General features: G+C 37.5%; 1 protein-coding gene across 9 annotated transcripts in view; it reads left to right on the top strand.

Annotated features, from left to right (window-relative positions):
- Positions 1–24,935, top strand: part of STAU2 (staufen double-stranded RNA binding protein 2) — a 307,659-nt gene that overhangs the window by 106,361 nt on the left and 176,363 nt on the right. For all 9 annotated transcript variants that reach the window (XM_070802706.1, XM_070802704.1, XM_070802701.1 and 6 more), the window contains 5 exons: positions 4,245–4,404; positions 5,607–5,714; positions 7,761–7,973; positions 12,763–12,900; positions 22,383–22,514. In XM_070802706.1, the coding sequence (XP_070658807.1) occupies positions 4,245–4,404; positions 5,607–5,714; positions 7,761–7,973; positions 12,763–12,900; positions 22,383–22,514 (751 nt within the window). The remainder of the gene's footprint in view (positions 1–4,244; positions 4,405–5,606; positions 5,715–7,760; positions 7,974–12,762; positions 12,901–22,382; positions 22,515–24,935) is intronic.

The raw sequence follows: 24,935 nt of genomic DNA, 5'->3' as shown, positions 1-24,935 counted from the left end.
GGCTCTTTAGTGTGCAATTAATAATTTGGTCAGAAAATCAGCAGATTGTTTCAGTATGGTTATGTGTTATGACATCATATTCCAGTAAAGTTATAATGAACAGAAATTTTGTTTGTCTCTGTGGCAAACCAAAATGAGTTTTGTAATTGTCAGCAGGCCTTAGTGATTATAGTGGCGCCCGCTCCCTCCACTGTAGTTAAAGATCTGTTAGCATTCCAGCCGGGGACCTCTGTTTTCAGAAGTGTATAATTAATTGTAAACATTTGCTCTATGGTGAAAGCTTGCCACATAAGATCTCAGTCCAGGAGTAAATTTCTGATTTCAGGTTGTCTGTTTTCAAGTTTTATAGTGGAACCAGTTAGAAATATGCATAAAGTTCTGTGAAGATAGGAAAACTGAATCTTGTGAGAAGGAAGATAACCTGCATTCATGATATTAGTCTGTCAAAATTTCTGCATTAAAGGGATCTAAGGTAAAATAGGTATTAGGAAATTATATAATTCAATACATCATTAGTTTTTGCAATCAAAGAGCAAAAAGAATTGTGGCTTTAATGCTTTGTAGTCTCTGCATGTTAAAAATATCTTTTACTATAAGTGATTTTTCTTCCTTTAACTTTTTTATATTTAGCAATTAAAAATGGGAACATATGACATATAATGAAAACACGTTTAACATATTTTATCTTAATAGAAAACTGTGGGCCAAGAAAATTGACTTTAAAAATGTAAAACAGTGCCATTTTTTTCATACTCACTCTGGATTTCTCTGCTACATTTGACATTGTTGATTATCTCTTCCTCTGACATTGTGTTTTAATTTCTTTTCTAACTCTGACCCTCTTTCATCTCCTTCACTGCTGTCTATTATTTCCCCTGCCTTTTGATCATGGGTATTCATCAGATCCCAGCCTTAGGCTCTTTTTTTCTTTTTTTTTTTTTTGGTGCTTTTACACTTACCCTCTCCAGGTGCTTATCCACTCAACATGGTTTCAATTATTACCTCCCAAATCTCATCTTCAGTACTGATGTACATTTCTAGTCCTTCACCTTCAGTAAACCTTCACTGATGAGTCCCATCTGCCTGTCAATTCTTATACAGTGGGCTGTGTGCAATTTATCTCAGGTTGACTATAGAGGTCTGCCACTTGGACACCAATAATCGTCTAAACCTTAGTGGTAACTTGATTGGCTTTTCTTTGCTTAAAAAGAGACATTTTCCAGCACTGGAGTGATTTTTAACTTACTTTTCAGTGTTTCAATGATAAATTCAGCATTCCATCAAAATTGATTCTGTTAGTTTTGCTCAGTTGCCCAATTCAGCGGTCATAGTTCTGTCTTCATTTCACTTGACTTGTAAAGTAGCATTTGATAGGACTGACTCTTCCCTCCTCCTGGACATTCTTGTCCCCATTTGGCTTTTAGGAAGGATATTCTGCTTGCTTGGTTTTCCTCCTATCACTCCCTCCCACAGAGTTCTCACTGTCTTGTAGCTTTAAATTTCACCTATATATATATATATATATATATATATATATATTATGGAGAAAGCAATGGCAACCCACTCCAGTACTCTTGCCTGGCAAATCCCACGGACGGAGGAGCCTGGTAGGCTGCAGTCCATGGGGTTGCTAGGAGTTGGACACGGCTGAGCGGCTTCACTTTCACTTTTCACTTTCATGCATTGGAGAAGGAAATGGCAACCCACTCCAGTGTTCTTGCCTGAAGAATCCCAGGGACGGAAGAGCCTGGTGGGCTGCCGTCTATGGGGTTGCACAGAGTCGGACACGACTGAAGTGACTTAGCAGCAGCAGCATATATGCTGCATTGATGATTCCCAAATTTTATCTCCACCTTGGACCTCTTTCCTGAAATCCAGACTTATTAGATCTGACTGTCTAACATCTTCATTTGGATGTCTAAAAGACTGAATAACTCAACATCTCCAAACCAGAGCTGCTGGTATTCATCCCCAACAAACCCATTCTTTTTGCAGTTTTCACCAACTTAATGTGTGGGCACTCCATCTTCCAGTTGCTCATGTCAGAAATTCTGGTGTCTTCCTCGACTCCTCTCTCATATTTCATAGCCAGTGCTTCGGTAAACCCATCTTCTCTACTTTTGAAATTCGTCCAGAATCCAGGTACTTCCCATTACTTCCCTTGCTGTCACCCTAGTTCAGGCCCCCGTATTATTGCAGTAGCTTCTTTACAGATATCCTGTGTCTGCCATCATTCCCCTACAGTCTGTTTTCAACATAATAGATGATCTTTCCAAGGTCTAAGTCAGATTATGTCACTTCTCTCCTTAAAGCCTTCTGGAGGCTGGCCATTTCACTCAGGGTAGAAGTCAGATCCTTGCAGTGATTTCTAAGGAAGGCCCTATGGCATCTGGGCACCGGTTCCAGCTCGTAGCCTACCTTCCTTTACACCCTCAGCTCTCACCGGGTGGGAATCCTCCGAATTGCTTCAATGTTCCTGACGCTCGGCTGCCTCAGAGCCTTTGTGCTTGGTGTTTTCAGTGCCTTATATGCCCTGTTCCGGATATCTGTATGGTTTCCTTCTTCACTTGCTCAAGCTCTTGTCACAGTTGTCACCTTCTCAGTGAGATACTCACTGATCACTCTATCTGCCCCTCTTTCCTCACACCTCAGCCCAATCAAGGGAAGAAGAAACAACAAGAATTTCATATTTTACGTTTACTGGGACTCCAGGCAACAAATATGAACGACTTCAAAAGAGTAGTTGGCAAAAAAGGAGAAAGCCACTGAAGGTACAAACGACACCGGAAGACCATATTGCAATCAGATCTACAGCTCTTGGATAATTGCTTGATTCTCTCCAGAGACTTTCACTATTTCATTCACTGCCATTACTAGTGAATGAATTAAATCACTGCTTTTGTTCAGATGGTGTCACTAATGTTTCTATTGTAATCTTAATATATGCAATTTTTAAAAAGTTCACTTTTGAACCTTTCCTTCTTTTTCTGTTTAAAATGTATATGGAACTTCCATGATGATCCATTGGCTAAGACTCCATTCTCCCAATGCAGGGGGCCCAGCTTTCATCTCTGGTCAGGGAACTAGATCTGTGTGCCTCAACTAAGAGCTGGCACAGCCAAACAAATAAATATTAAAAAGCAACATGTATTTCTAACATCCTAGATATTCTGCCTATTTATTTTATTTATTGTCTGTCTTCTCCACTGTAGGGTATGTTTTTGTTTGCTGTGATAGTCCCTCATCATAAGAAGGTGCCCCATAAATAATTGTTAATAGATTATATTGCAAAGCCTCTTAATTTCGTTTGTTTGTCCTTTCTTCTTACAACCCCCTTACAATCTCCCCTCATGTTGGCATCATTGCAGCTTTCTAATTATGCTTCCTCTCAGTCTCATTAAACACAAACCTGCTAAAAGTTTTCACCTTAAATACATTTTATTATGGTTCTTTCTGCTTTAGAATTGGCTGAAACTCCCCATTCTTTCTTGTGTTGAATCTGCTCTCCTTAGTACTTTGCAGAGTGCTTATTACTTTACAGTGGTAGTTCCATCTCTCTGCCCTTCCCATGTCTAATCATGGTTACCCTCTGCTAAAAGCATGGCAGTCTGCATATTCACCTGGATGGTCTCGCCTGTTTCTGTCTCTGTGGCGGGTCCCCATCCTTCAGCCCCAGACCATATGGCTCACTTCCATCAAAATGTAACTGAAAACTTGTTGCCAGGAAGTCTTCTGTGATATAATGAAATAATTTTTACAGTATTAAGTTATGTTTAATGTTTTCCAAAATACATTTTTCATGGAGATCAGCATACATGCTGTATTATCAATATATATGCTGACTCACATTTTATCTTTTATAAATACATTTGTGAGGTAAAACTTTATTGAGGTTAATAGGAGGTTATAATGGATCTGAGCTTCCCAGGTGGCACTCGTAAAAAAACCTACCTGCCAGTGCAGGAGACATAAGAGACTTGGGCCTGATCCCTGGGAAGCTCCCCTGGAGGAGGGCGTGGAAACTCACTCCAGTTTTCTTGCCTGGAGAATCCCCATGGACAGAGGAGCGCAGCAGGCTACAGTCCATGAGGTCACAACAGTCGTACACGACTGGAGTGCCTTGGCACACACACACATAGTGGATCATGCCTGTTTATTAATATTTCAAACAAAACACATTTTACTAATGATTACAGAGGGATTTTTATTGAACTTATATTAACATTTTTATTTTCTTATTTTAGGTATCATTGCCCAGTGCCCAAGATCTTTTATGTTCAGCTGACTGTAGGAAATAATGAATTTTTTGGGGAAGGGAAGACTCGACAAGCCGCTAGACACAATGCCGCGATGAAAGCCCTTCAGGCACTGCAGAATGAACCTATTCCAGAAAAATCAGCTCAGGTGGGTCCCTGCGGTGTGTGGCAGCCTATCTAATAGCCGCACAAAGACAAAGAAATGCTCCTTTACGAATAGAGGACGTCTCTGCTAATAGAAGGGAACGCTGGATCGGCTGTGGCGGCGCCTCAGTGCACCTGTGTGTTCGGTTAGACTCGTGTCTTGTTGGGATAGCCTTGCCTTTGAGCACTTTGGCTCAGCCTAGGGAGTCCACTTCCCAGGCAAGTCAGGATTTGGGAATGTGAGCAAGGGTGAGAAATAACGTTCATTTACTTTGCATTGAGTGCTTGTTTTATTGAGCATGAATTACATTGTGTTAATTCACCTAGAATCAAGGAGTTTAAAGTGGAGGAGATATTTATGGATTTTTTTAGTCCTACTTTATTTTACCAGTGAGGTTATTCAAAGTAGATATTCAGTAATTTTACTCATTCCCATGGTTTCAGCTGCTTTCTCTGTTGACTTCAAAATGGTATCTTTAGTTCAGGAGTGTCTAATAAGTCCCCTTCTTGTTGAGTTCTCCACTTCGTTATTTGAAGCTAGAGGTCCAGCCTTTAGTTTGCCTTTCCTCAAGCCTGTTGTCTCTCCCCCTTTGAGATTTATCTTAGTTAATGGCAGACTTAGTATTTTTGTCCTTGTGCACTCTCATCATGACTCTTATGTTTGCTTCTCAGTCTTTCCACTAAGTCCTAAGCTTCTTGACAGCAAGAATACTGTCTCTTGATCTCTTTAAGGCTTACATGGTGTTCAGCATGTGTAAGGCTCCAGAAGTAAGTGTTAAATAGGTGCAGAGCCAGACACAGAGCTCCAGCATCCTGGTTTGCATCCTATACTCTTTCTGCAACTTAGTCTTCATAGAAGATTAAATATCACACACTTGTGGAGATACTATGTGTGTGTATGTGAGAGAGAGAGAGAGAGCAATGGAGGTCTGTAAAGAAAACTAGGTCTGGGGATATCTATATCAGATTAGTGTTTGAGTAAAAGGTTTCCACACTCAGCATTTATCCTTCTACTCTGAGGGAAAAAAAAACAAATCACAAGAAGCCTCTCAGCAAAGCCCTTGACTGCGGTGGTTCCATGGGAATCCACAGGATCCAGTCTCTGGTTTCCTGTGATGTGTAAGATAGGTTCTCTTGATTGTTCAGTACATGTAAAGTTTGTTACAAAGTGAAGATTCAATGTCGTCCTATTTTTTTGTGATTTAGAATTGCGAATCAGGAAAAGAAATGGATGATGATAAAGATGCAAATAAGTCTGAGATCAGCTTAGTGTTTGAAATTGCTCTGAAGAGAAATATGCCCGTCAGTTTTGAGGTATGTGTTCAGCAGCGATCTCCCATTTTTTTCCCTCCTTGCTCCTCATTGTTTTAAACAAACAAACAAATAAAACAAAATTTTATTTGACAAATAAAATTTTAGCATCCTGAAAGAATTAATGTGCTCCCTTCTGTTTGAGCTGTCTATCATGAAATGATGCAGGCCCTAAGAAAACAGAGCTTACAATATCATGGAGTCCTCTTGATCTCTTTGGCTTTTCTGTATTCAGCCATTTGTTTCATCATAAAATTTATTTTCCAAATTTAAGATAATTTATAGTAACCTATAAGATTTGGCATTTTGACAAGGTCACATTGAAAATGTTCAATATATAATTAATATTTAGTCACATTTATATATTAATATTTAATTTCTTTTAAAGTTATGGAGGCCAAAATATAAATTTAATCTTTTAACTTTACATTTAACCTTTACTGATAAGTCACTAAGACATAATTAAGCAGTTCTCTAGTTTAAAACTGGATAAATATGTCATAAAATATTTGTAAAACTATGTGGCATTTAAAAAAGAAAAAATATTAAATTGTTATAATACCTCCTTTATTAAGAGATCACTAATTTTGCAACTCAAGTATTTAGGAAATAGGCAAAACCCAGGAATAAGCTGAAACAGTTGAGGAATATTTTCCTTCAAATTATGTTCTGTTCCCCAATTGGAAAGCTCACGCTTTACTCACTGGCAGGATCTACTCACCTCAACTGAGAGCCTGTTTTCTTTCTTAAACATAATTCTGTTACAAGTTGTGTTACCTGATTTCTCGGCCCATAGCAGATTAAAGGCAGCAGAATGAAGAAGGCAGGAAGAGAATGTACCTGAGGGCCTATTGGTCCCAGCGAGAAATGATAGGGAAAATATGGAAAACCTATCAAAAGTAACTGCATTTACTTGAAAGTCTTTGGAAGATGGGGCCTTTTAAACGCTAGATGAACAGGAACAGTTTTAAAAATGTTAGATGTCCCTAGAGGCCTTAGATGTCCTTAGTGTAGAATATTTCATGTTTATAATGGTGATCTAATGTGAGCAGTAACAGGTTGAATATTTAGTCAGTAAAATATACATGTATATTTTTTTAATTGAGAAAGATGTCCATCAAAGTGGTTAAACAGTTTTGGTGTTTCAATCTGTAAGCTTAAATTACTTGAAAAGTATGCTTATCATAAATTCCTTTATCCTCAATAGTACTGGATTATTGAGATACTGTATCTTTTCTTCATTGGTATCCAATATTAGAAGATAAAATTTTAATATAATGGTCAATGGTAAACTATTTAAAGAGGGTATTTTTTTAATAGGTCAGGCTTTTTGACAGACATAATGAAGTTTTGAGCACTTGGGTCTTAGAAGGCATTTTGCTTTCCCAAATTGGCATAGTTTAAAAAGAGCATGTTAAATACAGGATTTAGGAACATTCATAGCTGACAGATTCATAATCCTTTACTCTAGAAAGCTAGGTATTTTTATGGCAAACTTACCTATTTAAGACCATGTCACAGAGAGTAAATATTCCTTATTGTAAAATAACCTTTGAGGTCTCCATCAAAAATAGGTGATTTTTCATCTATCACCTGTTTGTGAGAAGCTTCCACATGCAAGATGTTTCATAAGTTATAGAACTCCAGTGAGACATACTCCTTATACTCCAGTAACTTATTCGCACAGAGGAGAAAGTTAGATATGTACGCAGTAATGGTATGTTTTATGATCTTAATTTTCTGTCCCATAAGAAACAGGGCAACCATAATTAGAATTGCCTTTTTTAAACTAGTAAAACACAATTTTGACCATGACTTGAATATGTTTATTTAGATTTCTATTTTTTCCAATGTAATTCATTAAGCATCATAAGTATAAATGAAGAGTCTCTGTATAATGAGTTCATAATAGCTTTATTGAAGAAATCCATAATTTTGGTATAATTCTTAATAATTTCAATTTTGATTTTTATATGAACATTAAGAAAGATTCATGCCATAAAACCCATCTTAAGTCCCTGTATTGAATCTTTTGCCTATATTTAATAGGTTATTAAAGAAAGTGGACCACCACACATGAAAAGCTTTGTGACTCGGGTGTCAGTGGGAGAGTTCTCCGCTGAAGGAGAGGGAAATAGCAAAAAACTCTCCAAGAAGCGCGCTGCAACCACTGTGCTACAGGAGCTTAAGAAACTTCCACCTCTGCCTGTGGTTGAAAAGCCAAAACTATTTTTTAAAAAACGCCCTAAAACAATAGTAAAGGTAAGTATATGCTTGTGAATGTTAGACTATATATATATATAAAATATATATATATTTATTATAGTGCATGCATGCTAAGTCGCTTCAGTTGTATCTGACTCTTTGCAAGCCTATGGACCGTAGCCCGCCAAGCTCCTTGGTCCATGGGATTCTCCAGGCAAGAATACTCGAGTGGATTGCCATGCTCTCCTCCAGGGGATCTTCCCCTGGTAACTCTAGCTAAAAGTTTTTCCATAGGGCAGGCACCTAAGCCTGTGGGTTATCAGCAGAATCAGGGTTGGACATGTGTCTGTAAGTGAATAGTAATTCTGTTTTGCTTTTAGACACTTGTATACTTGGGTTCATTCATTAAATAATAATACCTTGCGTATTTATAGTTTTTTATGGTTTAAAAAATACTTTCTCAGTCATAAGCACCTTTGGTAAAATTCTCATCACAATGAAGGCAGATGTTGCCCCTCATTTTACAAATAAGGTTTTATGAAACACGTTCAAAGACTTTGCTTGCTTGTGTTCACCGATCACGTGTGGCAACCTGAACTGCTGATCCATAATCCAGCGTTCTTTGGGCAGTCCACACTGCTGTGTGGCAACTTCCCAAGATTTTAGGACATGGTGATAGGATGCAGAGTAATAATTGTATGAGTAACACTCACACTGATGATAGCAGCCGCAGCAGCAGACAGCAAATATAAAGCACTTGGTGTGCCAGATGGGGCTCCAGTGCTTCATGTGCTGTATCACGTTTAATCTACAGAGCAGCCCTCGGGCTTCCCTGTTAGCTCCGTCGGTAAAGAATCCTGCAATGCGGGAGACCTGGTTTGATCTCGGGGTTGGGAAGCTCCCCTGGAGGAGGGCATGGCAACCCACTCCAGTGTTCTTGTCTGGAGAGTCCCCATGGACAGAGGAGCCTGGCGGGCTATAGTCCATGGGGTCACAGAGTCGGACACGACTGAGTGACTGAGCACACCTGAGGGTCATGGGATGGCTTGGTTTCTGTTCTCTCAGGCGTGAGTACCTTTTCAGAAAAATGTAGAGCCACACGGCTTTTCAGGAGGTTGTGATTCTCTTTTATGGAATCAGATTTTGCGTACATTAATCAAAAAAAAAAAATTAAGGCATAGTTCAGAGGAATGAGGTGAATAATAATTGAATTATTGTTACATGTTACTCAAGATGATACATAGAATGCATTAGTTATTATTAAATATGTATTAACAGTAGAAATAGTAAGTACTCAATAAATATTTTTTGCATGTTGTTTAGTCAGTAAGCTATGTCCAACTCTTTGTGACCTCATGGACTGTAGCCTGCCAGGCTCCTCTGTCCATGGGATTTCCTGGGCAAGAATACTAGAGTGGGTTGCCATTTCCTCCTCCAGGCCACCTTCCCGACCTAGGCCCAGACTCCTGCTTGGCAGGTGGATTCTTTATCACAGAGCCACCTGGGAAACCCATTCAATAAATACTAGCTTTTGTTATTTTGTATCTCATTCTGTCTGTTCATATTTTATATGTATATGAACATATCCGTGGTCTGTTTTCCTAAATTCCTTTGTATATAAAATCTACATAAAACTTCTTCATAGTGGAAGAACAGTGCTCTACATTACTGCAAAACTAGTCACATTAACTTGCACCTAATCTATTAAACTAACTCTAATCTCAAATTAAGAATAACCAGCCTTTAGTCTAAAAAAAGATCTATCATTTTTATAGTAGACTAAAAATATAACTCCTGTTACTTTTAACTGTAGCCATTAAAAGCAAGAATATTGTTGAAATGTTATTTCTGAAAGAGGGGAGAAACATTTTGAACTTTAAAAATGATTTTTTGCTACTACCTCTATTATATATGCATTTAATTGCAGAACTTTCTTCTTGTCCACCATTGAGATCTCAGCTTACACTTGACTTCCTCAGGGAAGTCTTCTCTAGTTCTCTCTGACTCCCACATTCATTTAGCCCCCTGCATTTTTCCTCACATACATCACACTTGGAATTACTTGTATCATATCTGTCTTATGTTAAAGTCTATAGATATTCTCTGAAATATAAGGTTATTTTGAGAAAGCAACACGGATACAATGAGTTGAAATTTAGGTTAATTTTGAGTATGATCAGACCTTATAATGGGCCAGTAAGTGGATCACCTTGGATAGTATCTTGGTTTTCAACATTTTAGTCACTTCCTTAAATGTCTTTTATATCTAGGTTCTACCATTCCTTATTATGCAATAGAAACAGGGAAGATATCTGTTGATGATTTACCTTGATTTTATTTAGAATAATGAAGCTATCACATTGTCTCATTTGAACCTCCTAATCACTCTGAGATGTAGATATTATCCTCATTTTAAAGATGAGGTTCTTGGTGTTTAAGAAACCTCCCTCAGATCACAGAGCAGAGTCAGGTTTCGAGTCCAGTCACGTCTGATGCCAGTGCCAGTTTCAAACTGGGTGGTTGTGAACTCCTTTTGGATTTTAATTTACTCTACAGAGTTACCTTGTTAAAATGTAAGACTACCTGATGGTGTCTTTGAATTTATATTCTCAATTTTAATGTAATTCTCTTCTACAAGGTAAGGCCTCAGAGAAGGTTTTCTGCTGTTGGAGATAAAAGTTTTCTGGATAAGATTATCCTTACTGGTTTGTTGTTATTATTATTATTACTGCTGAATGTGATTTTGGTGTTGTGTCTAAGAAATAGTTAACCTAACCAAACCAGAAAAATTTCTTCTGTATCTTCTTTATGAAGTTTTAGGTATTACATTTAAGCCTATGAGCCATTTTGAGTTAATTTTTCTGTGATGTGTGGATTGAAATTTATTTCTGCACGTGAATATCCAGTTGTTCCAGTACCATTGGTTGAAAGGCTACTTTTTCTCCACCGAATGGCTTTTGCACCCTTGTTGGCCACGTGTGTATGGATCTATTTCAGGTTGCTGTTCTGTTTCATTGATTTCTTTCTCTCTCTTTATGCCAGTACCACACATACTGTCTTTTTTTTTTTTTTTTTAATTTATTTGGCTGTGTCAGATCTCTTAGTTGCAGCACACTGAATCTTTGTTGCATCATGCGAGATCTTTTGTCGCAGTGCATGGCCTCTGGTTGTGGTGCACAGGCTTAGCTGCCCTGTGACATATGGGATATTAGTTCCCCGACCAGGGATTGAACGTGCATCCTCTGCAGTGCAAGGCAGATTGTTAACCACTGGACCGCCAGGAAGTCCCGGTACCACACATACTGTCCTGATTATTATAGCTTTATAATAAATCTTGAAATCAGGTATTTGGATTCCTCCAACTTTGTTCTTTTTTTCCAAGGTGTTTTGATTATTTTTCCTTTGTATTTCCATGTGAATTTTAAACACTGGCTTATTAGTTATTACCCAAAAAGAGCATGCTGGGGTTTTGATTGGGATTGCAGAGAACTGGTAGATCAGTTGGAAAACAATTGACTTTTAAAAAATATTGGATCTGTTGCTCCATTCACCTGTGCCTGTCCACCTATTGAGACCTTAGTTAATTTCACCAGTTTTTTATGTTTTAATGGAGTGTATCGGAGAAGGCAATGGCACCCCACTCCAGTACTCTTGCCTGGAAAATCTCATGGAGGGAGGAGCCTGTTAGGCTGCAGTCCATGGGGTCGCTAAGAGTTGGACGCAACTGAGCAACTTCACTTTGACTTTTCACTTTCATGCATTGGAGAAGGAAATGGCAACCCACTCCAGTGTTCTTACCTGGAGAATCCCAGGGACGGGGGAGCCTAGTGGGCTGCCGTCTATGGGGTCGCACAGAGTCGGACACGACTGAAGCGACTTAGCAGCAGCAGGAGTGTATATAAATTATATTATAGTTCATATATTCTTCTGTACTTGTTCTTGCCACTTAACTTTTTTTTTTCTTAAATTCATTCATCTTGATGCAGGTAGCAGTACTTAAATCTTAATTTCCACTGCTGTATGCCTTTTCACTGTATGAACATGCCATAAGGTTATTTTAGTTTTTCTTTTTTGCTATTTTAAATAATGCAGCTGTGGATATTCCTGTACAAATGAATTGGCACATTTGGGTAACAGTTTTTTAGATGAATAGACTACTGAAGAATGGGTCATGGGCTTTAGAGACATTGCCAAATTGTTTCCTAATTTATATTAGGATCAGCACTGTATAAGTTTTTGTTACTCCCCATCTTCACCAGTTGGCGTGGTCAGACTTCTTAATTTTTACTAAATTGATAAGTGTGAAATAGTACCTCACTATGGTTTTAATATGCGTTTTGAATCTTAATGAGATGAATTATCTTTTTATATGTTTTTTTCTTCTGTTAAATATCTGTTCATCTCATTTGCTCAATTTTTTTAGATTGTCTTTTTCTTAATAATTTTTAGGAGTTTTAAAATATATATTTTGGATACTGGATACATCTTTTTTTAGTTATACATATTGCAAATATCTCTTCTCAGTTGATAGCTTGTCTTCTTTCTTTTTGGTGTTTTTTGATGAATACAAGTTGTGAAACAACTCCCACTGTATTAAAGCGTTTAAAAGGATAGTTGACCCAACTTACCAATAATACCCGTGAGCCCTAAATCCTCTAGAAACCCTACTTTCAGATTCACTTTATGATTTTCCTTTATAAACTGTCTTGATTTTCATTTATTACCTCCAGTCACAGTTTTGGGGTGCAGGGGAGGAGGTGAGAACCATGGTTTCTTTAAGGATCCAGTAAGAAGTTTTACAAGCATGTTTCATATTTTGAAATTTTTTTCTTCAATTATTTTCTAGGCTGGACCAGAATATGGTCAAGGAATGAACCCCATTAGCCGCCTGGCTCAGATTCAACAGGCCAAAAAGGAAAAGGAGCCAGATTACGTTTTGCTTTCAGAAAGAGGAATGCCGCGACGTCGGGAATTTGTGATGCAAGTATGTCTCACTTTCATATTAAAAGATTTTTTCTAAACTACTGAAAACATTTAGAAATCCTAAGGCTAGAATAAAGATATGGTGGGAAGGAAGACTAGGAATTAATAGTAGAAGATAAAACTGTTTACACTTAAAGTGTTCATTCCCTCCAGATCCATCTACCAACTTGGTTGGAACATTCAAGTGTCAAGGACATGTCAGACTGGAGAGTGTGAGGTTTCAAAGGGACTATGAGCTCACCCAGAGTTCCTCATTGAGAACGCCTATCTCTAACTTAATGTGTTGCAATTTGCAGCTGGAGTCTGTTAACTACTGGGAATAAAAGACAGATGGAATTAGAAACATAATTTAGAAGGATGGAGGTAGTAGGTGAAACAGGGCCAAGAGCATGAGGTTGCTTGTCATTGGAGAAATCGAGAAAAGAGGGATAGCTGGCTGCCTGGTGAGCACAGAGGGGCTCTGAGTTGCTGAGAGATTTAAGTGCTGCTTTGTACAGCCTGGAAACTTGAAGAGTGGCTGCTGGTGTATTGGTCTAGGGATGGGGACTGGGAGTGAGGTAGAATGCCTGAAATGCCCTCCTTTTTAAATGCTACCTATCCATCTTCATTTACCAACTCAAGTCTCAGTATCATAGAAACGTTTCATTTTTATTATGAAAATTTTAAGCATATCCAAAGGTGGATGGATATGTTTAATAGTACACAATAAAGGACAGTATAATGGAAGAGCATAACGGCCTCTTGGGGACTATGCCCATCATCCAAAAACAACAGTAAAGATTTCTGCTGTGCTTGGCTTTGGCTATCAGTTTTTCCTTCTTCCCTTCCTCCCTCCTTCTTTTCCTTCTTCTGAAGTTTTCTAAAGCTAATTTGTAACCACATGTCATTTTAGCCTGTATGCTTAGTGTGTGACTCTAAAACACATAGAAGGTTTTTACTTTTTCTTGCATTAGGTATGGCTCATTAGAATCCTCTAGCACCCAGTCTATATTAAATTCTCTTTATGGTCCCAATTGTTTCTGTTAGGTTATGGGCTTCCCTGGTAGCTCAGCTGGTAAAGAATCCGCCTGCAATTCACGAGACCCCAGTTCGATTCCTGGGTTGACAGGGGAATGGCTACCCACTCCAGTACTCTTGCCAGGAGAACTCCATGGACAGAGGAGCCTGGCAGGCTAGAATCCATGGGGTTGCAAGGAGTCGGACACTACTGAGCAACAACAGGCTTGTCAAAGAAGCTTTTCCAGCCAAACCTGTGGATCTCACATTTGATATAACCCAGTTACAATCAACAGATGTTAATTAAGTGCTGACCATATATGGCAGACATCTAGACTCAAACATGGTATCTCATGTTGACTAACTTCTTGTGCATGTCTAAGTTTTACCTTCCTTCCCAATTTATAACCTCCGTGTTTCTTTATCTCACAGTACCTAATATGGTGGCATGTGTATAGTAGGATCTTATAAACCTATAAGGTATATTTGTTGCCTGCCTGACTGAGAGCTAGTATGTTTGACTTTTGTTGGAGATATAAACTTATGTTGTAGTTATAAGTAAACCATGGTTGTTAACTTAGATGTCCAAGGAGGAGGGATTCTGCTGTGGTTACTAAACACGTGGTTTTCTAGATGTCATTAGGACCCAGAGCAGTGTTGTTCTAGTATTTTTTACTCTGTAAAGAATGTGCACCATTTTTCTTTTTACATTCTTAACTTTGAGGAATTCTAGAAAGTATTTTTTGAAGTCCAAAACTTGAGGGAAAAAAGATCCACCCACCCCCACACACACATTTTAGACCTGTGTTACAAATAAAAACTGGCTTTGACTTTATTAAACAATTCCTTTCCTGTGGAATATACCGAATATCCCTTTTGAAAGAGGAATTTAGAATATCTTAGGCCAGCTTCCATTTTATGGGTATTCATAAACATTCTAGTCAAACAGGAACATTTGGCTGTGCTTTTAAATGTTTTCACACTGAATTCATATTGTTTTTTCCTTCTTCTCAAAGCCCCAGTGGATTCATTACAGTGTTGCTGTAACTTCATCAAAGTAAAGGGTTTTGTATAAACTGCTTAAACAATGTTATCATTTGTTATAATGGAATCATTATTATTGAATGTGGAAGTAAATGATGTAAAGATAATATGCTCATATTTGTCTATCACCAGAAAAACGCCACAAATAAATGTGTGTTATAAAATGGATGTCCTTACTTGTATTGATTACTAGGTACAGGAAAATTTCCAGTGACACTATTTGGGCATTTAGGTCCAGAGGAAATTTTTTCATTTTTTGGAAAGGGGTATTTTAATTTTTCAAAGAGAAAATAATGATAACTAAATTAATTGTGTGTCTGCACATTTTATTATTATATATCATATGTTAATTTTTCTACCTGTCTGTGATTAAGATCTCAGGTTTGGGTTTTTTTTTTAAGATTTCAAGTTTTAAAAAATATGTATTAAGGAAATTTCATTAATTTTTTGGTAAATGCTATTTTACCAGACTTCTTGTTAGTTTTTTGTAGACTTCATTAATGAATTAATTTATTATTATTATTTTAAAAAATAGTATCTTGAATTTTTGTTGAGGAGGGGACTGCACTGTATGGCATGTGGGATATTAGTTCCCTGCTAACTGCTAAGTCGCTTCAGTCGTGTCTGACTCTGTGCAACCCCATAGACCACAGCCCACCAGGCTCCCCCGTCCCTGGGATTCTCCAGGTAAGAACACTGGAGTGGGTTGCCATTTCCTTCTCCAGTGCATGAAAGTGAAAAGTGAAAGTGAAGTTGCTCAGTCATGTCCGACTCTTAGCGACCCCATGGACTGCAGCCCACCAGGCTCCTCCGTCCGTGGGATTTTCCAGGCAAGAGTACTGGAGTGGGGTGCCATCGCCTTCTCTGACCAGGGATGAAACCCATGCCCCCCCAGTGTGGTAGTGCAGAGTCTTAACCACTGGACATCCAGTGAAGTCCAGAGGATTTAATTTAAATGATTTGTTTAAAGACAAAAATCTAGTCATCATAAAATTATTGCATAGTAAAATAATTGAGCTTCTTTGTAGAAAAATTTACATTTTAATGTAAAAATCTTACAGTAGTCATAAATCTTGGAAGGTTTTTAGGAAGATGACTTTTGGAGGTTTACTTACATGCTTTGTTGTTATTTGGTCACTAAGTTATGTCTTACTCTTTTGCAACCTCATGGACTGTAGCCTACCAGACTCTTCTGTCCATGGGATTTCCTAGGCAAGAATACTGGAGTGGGTTGCCATTTCCTTCTCCAGGGGATCTTCTGAACCAGGGACTGAAGCTGTGGCTCCTGTATTGGCAGGTGGATTCTTTATACCACTCAGCCACCATGGAAGCCCATTTACATGCTTACTGACTTTTATAATGCGGTAAATTTTTTTTTTCTTTTGAGTGCTCATTGTAAGTGCTGGCAGGGAACCAAAGTCCTTTAGCACAGTGGTCTTTTTCAGTCCTAACAAATAACTCTGGGGTAACCAGCTACTCACAAGCTATTGAACTATGGAACTATAAAAGCTCGTGTTAGGCAAGGGGCGAATGAATAGGAAAAATGAATCTGAAAGTACTTATTCTGTAAGTAAGTCTTCAGGTGTCAGAGTAGGTCAGATGGAAAGCCAGCAGACTCAGATCTAAAATGAATGCTGTGATGGGAACCCCCTGTCCCAAGAATAGGAACCTAGAGGCAGAGGGTCTCAGGCTTGGGCAATAACTGAGATTTAAGGATGAAGGAGCCAAAGATTTGAATGAGAATGAGAAAAGGTATATAGCTTGTGAAAACAGTTGAAACATTTTTTTGCTGCTCCATTATCTTTCACTGCCATTTACTTTGGCAAGTCTTTTGACCCTCAGAGCAGTAGCAGAAGCTTCTTTCCAGCTTCAAGTTTTCCAGCAACAGCACAGGGTCTCGTGAAGCCAGGGAACAAACCAAGCACTGGAAAAAACAACAGGCAGCAGAGGCTGGCTCTAGCCAGGGACTTGAGACTTTGTGTATAGGGCCTGCTATTCGGGTCAGGAGCAGGCCAACAGATACGGAAGGTGGTGCGTGTTCATCCAACCCCAGGCACTAGATCGGTGCTTCTAAGTGGGGTCCATAAGACTACTGTTGATTTGTTATAATGTGGTTTCAGCAGAAAAAGCAAGATGAAATGTTTCAAAAACATTGCACAGATCTGAACTATAAAATTTCTGATAGCTGTTAAGACATCCTTTAAACATTTTTTTTTATTTGTTTATTTTTATTTTTTTTCTAAATTTTATTTTATTTTTTTAACTTTACAATATTGTATTGGTTTTGCCATATATCAGCATGAATCTGCCACAGGTATACACGTGATTTTTTTTTTTTTTTTAGCAAGCATTCTGAATTTATTTATTTTTAAATTTTATTTTATTTTTAAACTTTACAATATTGTACTAGTTTTGCCAAATATCGAAATGAATCCGCCACAGGTATACCTGTGTTCCCCATCCTGAACCCTCCTCCCTCCTCCCTCCCCATACCCTCCCTCTGGGTCGTCCCAGTGCACCAGCCCCAAGCATCCAGTATCGTGCATCGAACCTGGACTGGTGACTCGTTTCATACATGATATTATACATGTTTCAATGCTATTCTCCCAAATCTCCCCACCTCTCCCACAGAGTCCATAAGACTGATCTATACATCATTGTCTCTTCTGCTGTCTCGTACACTGGGTTATTGTTACCATCTTTCTAAATTCCATATATATGCGTTAGTATACTGTAATGGTGTTTTTCTTTCTGGCTTACTTCACTCTGTATAATAGGTTCCAGTTTCATCCATCTCATTAGAACTGATTCAAATGTATTCTTTTTAGTGGCTGAGTAATACTCCATTGTGTATATGTACCACAGCTTTCTTATCCATTCATCTGCTGATGGGCATCTAGGTTGCTTCCATGTCCTGGCTATTATAAACAGTGCTGTGATGAACATTGGGGTACACGTGTCTCTTTCCCTTCTGGTTTCCTCAGTGTGTATGCCCAGCAGTGGGATTGCTGGATCATAAGGCAGTTCTATTTCCAGTTTTTTAAGGAATCTCCACACTGTCAGTTGTATGCTGGTTTCTACCAAACAACATGAATCAACCATAGGTTTATCTATGTGCCCTCCCACTTGAACACCTCTGCCGCCTCCTTCCCCATCCCATCCCTCTAGGTTGTCACAGAGCCCCGGTCTGAGTCATACAGCAAATTCCCATTGGCTCTGTATTTTACATATGGTAATGTATGTTTCCATATTGCTCTCTCCATACATCCCAGCCTCTCCTTCCTTCCACCCCCCAGCTACGTCCTTAAGTCTCTTCGCTATGTCTGTGTCTCCACTGCTGCCCTGCAAATAGGTTCATCACTACCGTCTTTCTAGATCCTATATATATGTGTTAATATGTGGTATTTGTTTTTCTCTTTCTGATTACTTCACTCTGTATAATAGGCTCTAGATTCATCCACCTCATTAGGACTGACTCAAATGCATTCCTTTTTGTGGCTGAGTAATATGAATGAATGTTGAGGTTTTGCAAATGCTCTTGTTCAATTTATGTGGGTGATCATATGATTTGTCTCCTTAACTGATTAATATAGCAAATAACATTGATTGATTGAATTCCGAATGTTAGACCTACCTTACGTTTTTGAAATAAACTTAACTTAGTCATTATTTTTCTTTTTTTTTCACATTGCTTTGTTCAGTGTACTATTACATGGTTTAAACTAGCATTTATGTTCATGAATGAAACTAGTCTTTAAATTTTTTTTCTTTTTTTTATTTTTTAAACTTTACATAATTGTATTAGTTTTGCCAAATTATACTTTTCTTGTTGGATTTTGAAACCAAAGTGATGCTTCACTGAATAATTGGGGATGGACTCCTCTTTTTTTTTTTTTTATTCTTGGATGCATTTTTGTAAGAGTAGCATTATTCTTCCTTAAATATCGGGTAGAACTTGCTAGAAAAACTCTCAGAAGTTTTCGTTGTGAAAAAGTTTTTAATTGTGGTTTTAACTTCTTTGTAGTTATAGATTTATATAGTTAGGGGTTTATTCTGTGCCAGTTTTGGAAATGTGTATTGTCTAGAAATTTTCCATTTTATTTAAATATTAAAAAATGTTAGCTGAATTATTCGGTATCCCTTATTATTTTGTGATGCTGTGGAAGGTTCATAATCTCCCATCTTCATTCTTGATTGTGTCTTCTCTCATTTTTTCTTGATCAGCCTCACCTTTGGTTTATCACTGTATTAGTCTTTTCAGGGAACCAGCTTTTGGCTTTTTGAACTTCTCTGTTGTACTTCGTTTTATATTTCCTAAATTTTTGCTCTTGTTTTTAATGTTCTGTTTCTTTGGATTTATTTTGCTGTTAGTAACTACTTAAGATGAATGGTTAGCTCATTACTCTTTCTAAGCTTTTATGGCTTACATGTTTTCTTCTACACCCTCTTTAGCTGCATCTTTCAAGTTTTGACATATTGCATTTTCATTATTACTTATTTAAAATATTTCCAGTGAGATGTCTTTTTTGCCCATAGATTATTTAGATTACATTCTTTAATTTCCAAAATTGTTATGATCTTCTTGTCTGCTCCTTCTATCACTTACTGAGAACAATCTGTAAAAATAAATCCCACTTTCACTGTGTATTTTCTATTCATATAATTTTTTTCCTTTTTTGTTTGCTGATTTAATTTTTATATTTATATTATCTCAGCATATACATGACTAAAAAATCATTACCCAGCTCAGGAAATGTACATGTGGACATAAGATGACTGATGTATATTTGAATGTATGGAAGTACATACATGTGTGCATCTTGCTCACAAAAGAGAACTGTGGGATAGTTCTAATGATAAAAAGCTACTGTTTATTGAGCAATTACGCTATAATACACACTGTAGTTTACATACATTTTCTTGTTTAATTTTCAGAGTAACACTATTAGGTCATTGTATTACCCCTCTTTTACTAATGAAAAAACTGGGGCTTAGAGATATTAAATAATTTGAATCAGTTCATGGGAAATAATGGAGTTAGATTTCATACCCAAATCTGACTCAGAAGTCTTTGTTTTTAACCACAGTATTGTATTAATCTTTATATGTACTCTTCAGAAACTACTTAATGTAATCCTTTGTAAACTATATAATTTTTTAAATTTATTTTTTTGGATTAAAGATTTTTTATTGTATATAGTTGATGTACAATAGTATATGTTACAAGGGTACAGTATAATTTATAATAATTTTTAAAGGTTATATTCCATTTATAGTTACTATAAAGTATTGGCTATATGGTCTTTTCTGTATAGTATATCCTTACAGCTTATTTTATATATAATAGTTTGCACCTCTTAATCCCCTGCCTCTATAGTGCCCTTCCCTGCTTCCCTCTCCCCACTGGTATCTACTAGTTTGTTTTCTATATCTGTAAGTCTGTTTATTTTTTTTTTATATTTACTAGTTTGTTGTATTTTTAGATCCCACATATAAGTGACATCATACAGTATTTGTATTTCTCTGACTTATTTCACTTAGCATAATATCCTTCAAGTTCATCCATGTTGTTTCAGATGGCAAAATTTCATTCTTTTTATGACTGCGTAGTATTCCACTGTGTATATAATTACCACAACTTCTTTATCCATTCATCTGTTGATGGACATTGAGGTTGCATCTTATCTTGGCAGTTGTAAACATTGCTGCTATGAACGTTGAGGTGTGTGTATCTTTTTGAATTAGTGTTTTTGGCTTTTTATATATATACCCAGGAGTGGAATTGCTGGGATATATGGTAGTTCCTTTTTTTTTTTTTTTTTTTAATGATTTTTACTGGAGTATAGTTGTTTTACAGTATTGTATCAGTGTTAAGTGTACAGCAAAATGAATCAGTTATACATATACATGTTGTCGTTTAGTCGCTAGGTTATGTCTGACTCTTTTGTGACCCCGTGGACTGTACAGCAGGCTTCTCTGTCCATGGGATTCTCCAGGCAAGAATACTGGAGTGGTTTGCCATTTCCTTCTCCAGGGCATCTTCCAGACGCAGGGATCAAACCTGCGTTTGCTGCATTGCAGGCAGATTCTTCACCACTGAGCCACCTGGCAATCATACATATCATATATTTACTCTTTTTAAGGTTCTTTTGGAGAAGGCAATGGCACCCCACTCCAGTACTCTTGCCTGAAAAATCCCATGGACGGAGGAGCCTGGTAGGCTGCAGTCCATGGAGTCGCACAGAGTCAGACACGACTGAGCGACTTCACTTTCACTTTTCACTTTCATGCATTGGAGAAGGAAATGGCAACCCACTCTAGTGTTCTTGCCTGGAGAATCCCAGGGACGGGGAAGCCTGGTGGGCTGCTGTCTATGGGGTCGCCGAGAGTCAGACACGACTGAAGTGACTTAGCAAGGTTCTTTTCCTATATAGGTCATTACGAGTATTGAGTCGGTTCCCTGTGTTATATAATAGGTCCTCACTAGTAACCTGTTTTATGTATAGCAGTGTATATATCTCTAGTCCATTCTCCCAATTTATCCCTCCCCCCATTCTGTTTTTAGTTGTTTGGAGAAACTGCCACATTGTGTTCATAGTGGCCGCACCAATTTGCATTCTCAGCAGCAGCGTACAAGGGTTCCCTTTTGTCCCCATCCTTGCCGGCATTAGTTATTTGGGATATTTTTGATGATAGCCGTTCTGACAGGTTTGAGGTAATATCTCATTGTTTTTTGATTTGCATTGCCCTCATGATTAGCAGTGCTGAACATCGTTTCATGTGCCTATTGATCATCTCCGTATCCTCTTTGGAGAAATGGGTATTCAGGTTTTCTGCGCATTTTAACGTTATTTTAAATGGCAGCAATGTGAATTTTAGTCTTTTCAGTTTATTAATTTAAGTGAAGAATACTAAATGTAGTCATGATCAACTCTCTACAATGTGAATTTTTTTTTCTTACATAAATAAGTTTATTGTTTAAAAATCAAAGAATATAGAAATATGTAAGGAAATAAAAATGTTCTAAAACTGTTGGTTGGATGGCATCACCAACTCGATGGACATGAGTTTGAGCAAGCTTCGGGAGTTGGTGATGGACAGGGAAGCCTGGCATGCTGCAGTTCATAGGGTCGCAAAGAGTTGGACACGACTGAGCGACTGAACTGAACTGAACTCAAGATTCTGTCATCCTGATATAACCCCTCATAATGTCCTCAATTTTGAGGACCAGATTTCCATACTTTTCTCTGTGTATGCATTCTCATATATATATATATATATACATATATATATATAAAAAATATAAAAGGGATCGTAATTGCTATTTTATTATGGACTGAACTTTATATTTTTGAATGCTAGAGAGCAGAACACATTGCTTAGTGATGTTAATGTTTGTTACCAAAGCAGCTGTCATTACATTTCTTACTTTATTCCTACCAGGTCAAGGTAGGGAATGAAGTTGCTACTGGAACAGGACCTAATAAAAAGATAGCCAAAAAAAATGCTGCGGAAGCTATGCTGTTACAACTTGGTTATAAAGCATCCACTAGTCTTCAAGATCAGCTTGACAAGGTGAGAGTTAAATTTACATGGAGAAGTTCTGTCCTGTCAGAATATAAAAATAATGAGCAAGTTCTGTTCCAGTGTTCTTGACTCAGTATTGTCTTAACTAGTGTAAAGTAGATGTCAAGTTTTAACTTTTCCAAGTTGGTACTCTTATCTTCATATCTTTAAAGATACAGATTCTCCTGGTACAAAATAACCACTGTTTAGGGGTCACAATAAAATATTATAATCTTACAATTAGAAAATATTAAAAATTTGCTGTATAATTGTATATATTTTATATAATATTAGTACCAGTGTAGTGAGTTTTACCATACTGACTAATGATATATATACCCAGTTTTTTAATTTGTGCTTTTTAAGAATGGAGGTTGTTAGCCTTTATTTCTGGAATACAGCTGAAAACCCTGGAAATAAAGATCCTGAGTTATCCCTTTAGGGCAGGAGCTATATAGGACAGACATTCTATAAACTGATTTTTCTATTTACTTTAAATTAAAGGTAAACTCAGAGGGTGTTTATTTTCTGCCAAGACTTGTGTTCATGGTCCCCTATTTCTTCTGCAGCAGGTAATGACATCATTAACACCTGCCTGCATTGCAAGAGAAGCTGAGAACCCTGAATTCAGGCCTTGGCAGTTAACTTGGCAGGAACTGACTTCATTTCACTTTGTATTCAATTATCATTTTATCTATACATATGTAGAAATTATTTTTATTAAACATTTCATTTGTATGAACATTCCCAAAACAAGCTTAATAATTATTTCTGTCATAAACAATACGGTTTTTTCCATGCCATTTTCTCACATATGGATTCTATTTCAGGGATATTTTCAGTTTCTGCAGGAACACCTTTGTGAAGTTTGGAGTAAAAATGAAATTATCTATTAAAAAATACTTAGATACACTTTTTAAGGTGCTGTAAATATCTAGGCAGTTATTTTGAGTGATTAAAAATTATTTATCTGTGTGATATCACTGGAGATTTCAGTTCTGTTTTTATAACCTGGCTAGTGAATGTGTTTTCTTGTTTTAAAAGTACTTGTAACATGAAACCTAACACGTGTTCAAATTTCTGTAGTTCTTACATTGTGTATATGTTGTTTTAACTTAACACATTTATATTGACTTAAAACTGGTAAGTGATTTATAAAAATATGTCAGAATAAATCTCGTAGACCTTTATTTGTAAGTTAAATGAAAATAAAACAAAAAAACACCGGCATTAATTTCATTAATAAGAAAAACATATTTTTGCATACCCACTGTGTTATTAGTTAGGGTTCTCCAGAGGAACAGAGTCCCACAGGGAGTGTGTGTGTGTGTGTATGTGTGTGTATCACACAGAGACTTATTTTAAGGAATCGACCCATGAAGTTTTGGATGCTTGGCTACTCCAGAATTTGCTGGGGATGCCAGCACGCTGGAGACTCAGGAAGGAGCTGCAGAGTCTGGAGGCCATTGACTGGCAAGCTGCCTCTCGTTCCAGGGAAGGTCAGCCTTTGCTGGCCTTCAACTGACAAGGCCCACCCACAGTCTAGAGAGTCAGTTTTTTTACTCTTTAGAGTTCAGTGATTTAAATGTAAATCTCTTCCAAAAACACCCTCACAGAAACACCCAGAATAACGTTTGACCAAATATCTGAGTACCTTAGCCCAGACAAGTTGACACATAAAATTAATCATCACACTCACTAAATGCCAGACACTTAAAACTGAAGATAAGATGACTGGAATTTGGTCCCTGCACTCACGAAACTGACCAGTAAGTGTTAGGGGTGAGGAGCTTATATCACGTAACAAAAGTTACAGTATAATTAAAATTCTAGATATGTGAAGATGAGTCTGGAAAGTCAGGAGTAGTGAGATGACTATTTTTATGTGAAGTAATGTGCTTTTGAATTACTGAGATTTGAGCTTGAAAATGGCATGATCTGGTTTGCTTTCTACATAGGACAGTCCTATAAGTAATGTAGTGAATGGATATGGGCAGGACAGGACTGAAGGCAGGGAGGCCATGCTAGCAGAATTGTTCAGGTGAAAGATACTGAGGGTCTGAACTAGGGCAGTGGTGTAGAGAGGAGAGGGAAAAGACACCAGCCATGCTTCTTAAGTGTATGTGTTAAGATTTCAGTAGCAGATACAGTGCATGGAGGATACAGAAAGGAAGAATACCTGTAAAAAAGAGAGTAGCAAGAGACTTTACGGAAGAGGTGCCTGTACTTCCTTGGTGGTCCAGTGTTTAGGACTTGGTGCTTTCACTGGCCTGGCCCTGGGTTCATTCTTTGGTCAGGGAACTAAGATTCCCACAAGCAGCATGGCATGGCCAAAAATAAAAACAGTGGTAGTTGTATGCTGCAAAGATCAAGTAAGAGGAGTTAGTTAATACCTTGATTTGTCAAAAGAAGAGCTTTTGAGAATGTGAC

The sequence above is a fragment of the Bos indicus genome, chromosome 14, assembly GCF_029378745.1.
Source record: "Bos indicus isolate NIAB-ARS_2022 breed Sahiwal x Tharparkar chromosome 14, NIAB-ARS_B.indTharparkar_mat_pri_1.0, whole genome shotgun sequence".
Taxonomy (NCBI): domain Eukaryota; kingdom Metazoa; phylum Chordata; class Mammalia; order Artiodactyla; family Bovidae; genus Bos; species Bos indicus.
This window is presented reverse-complemented; position numbering and strand designations above follow the sequence as displayed.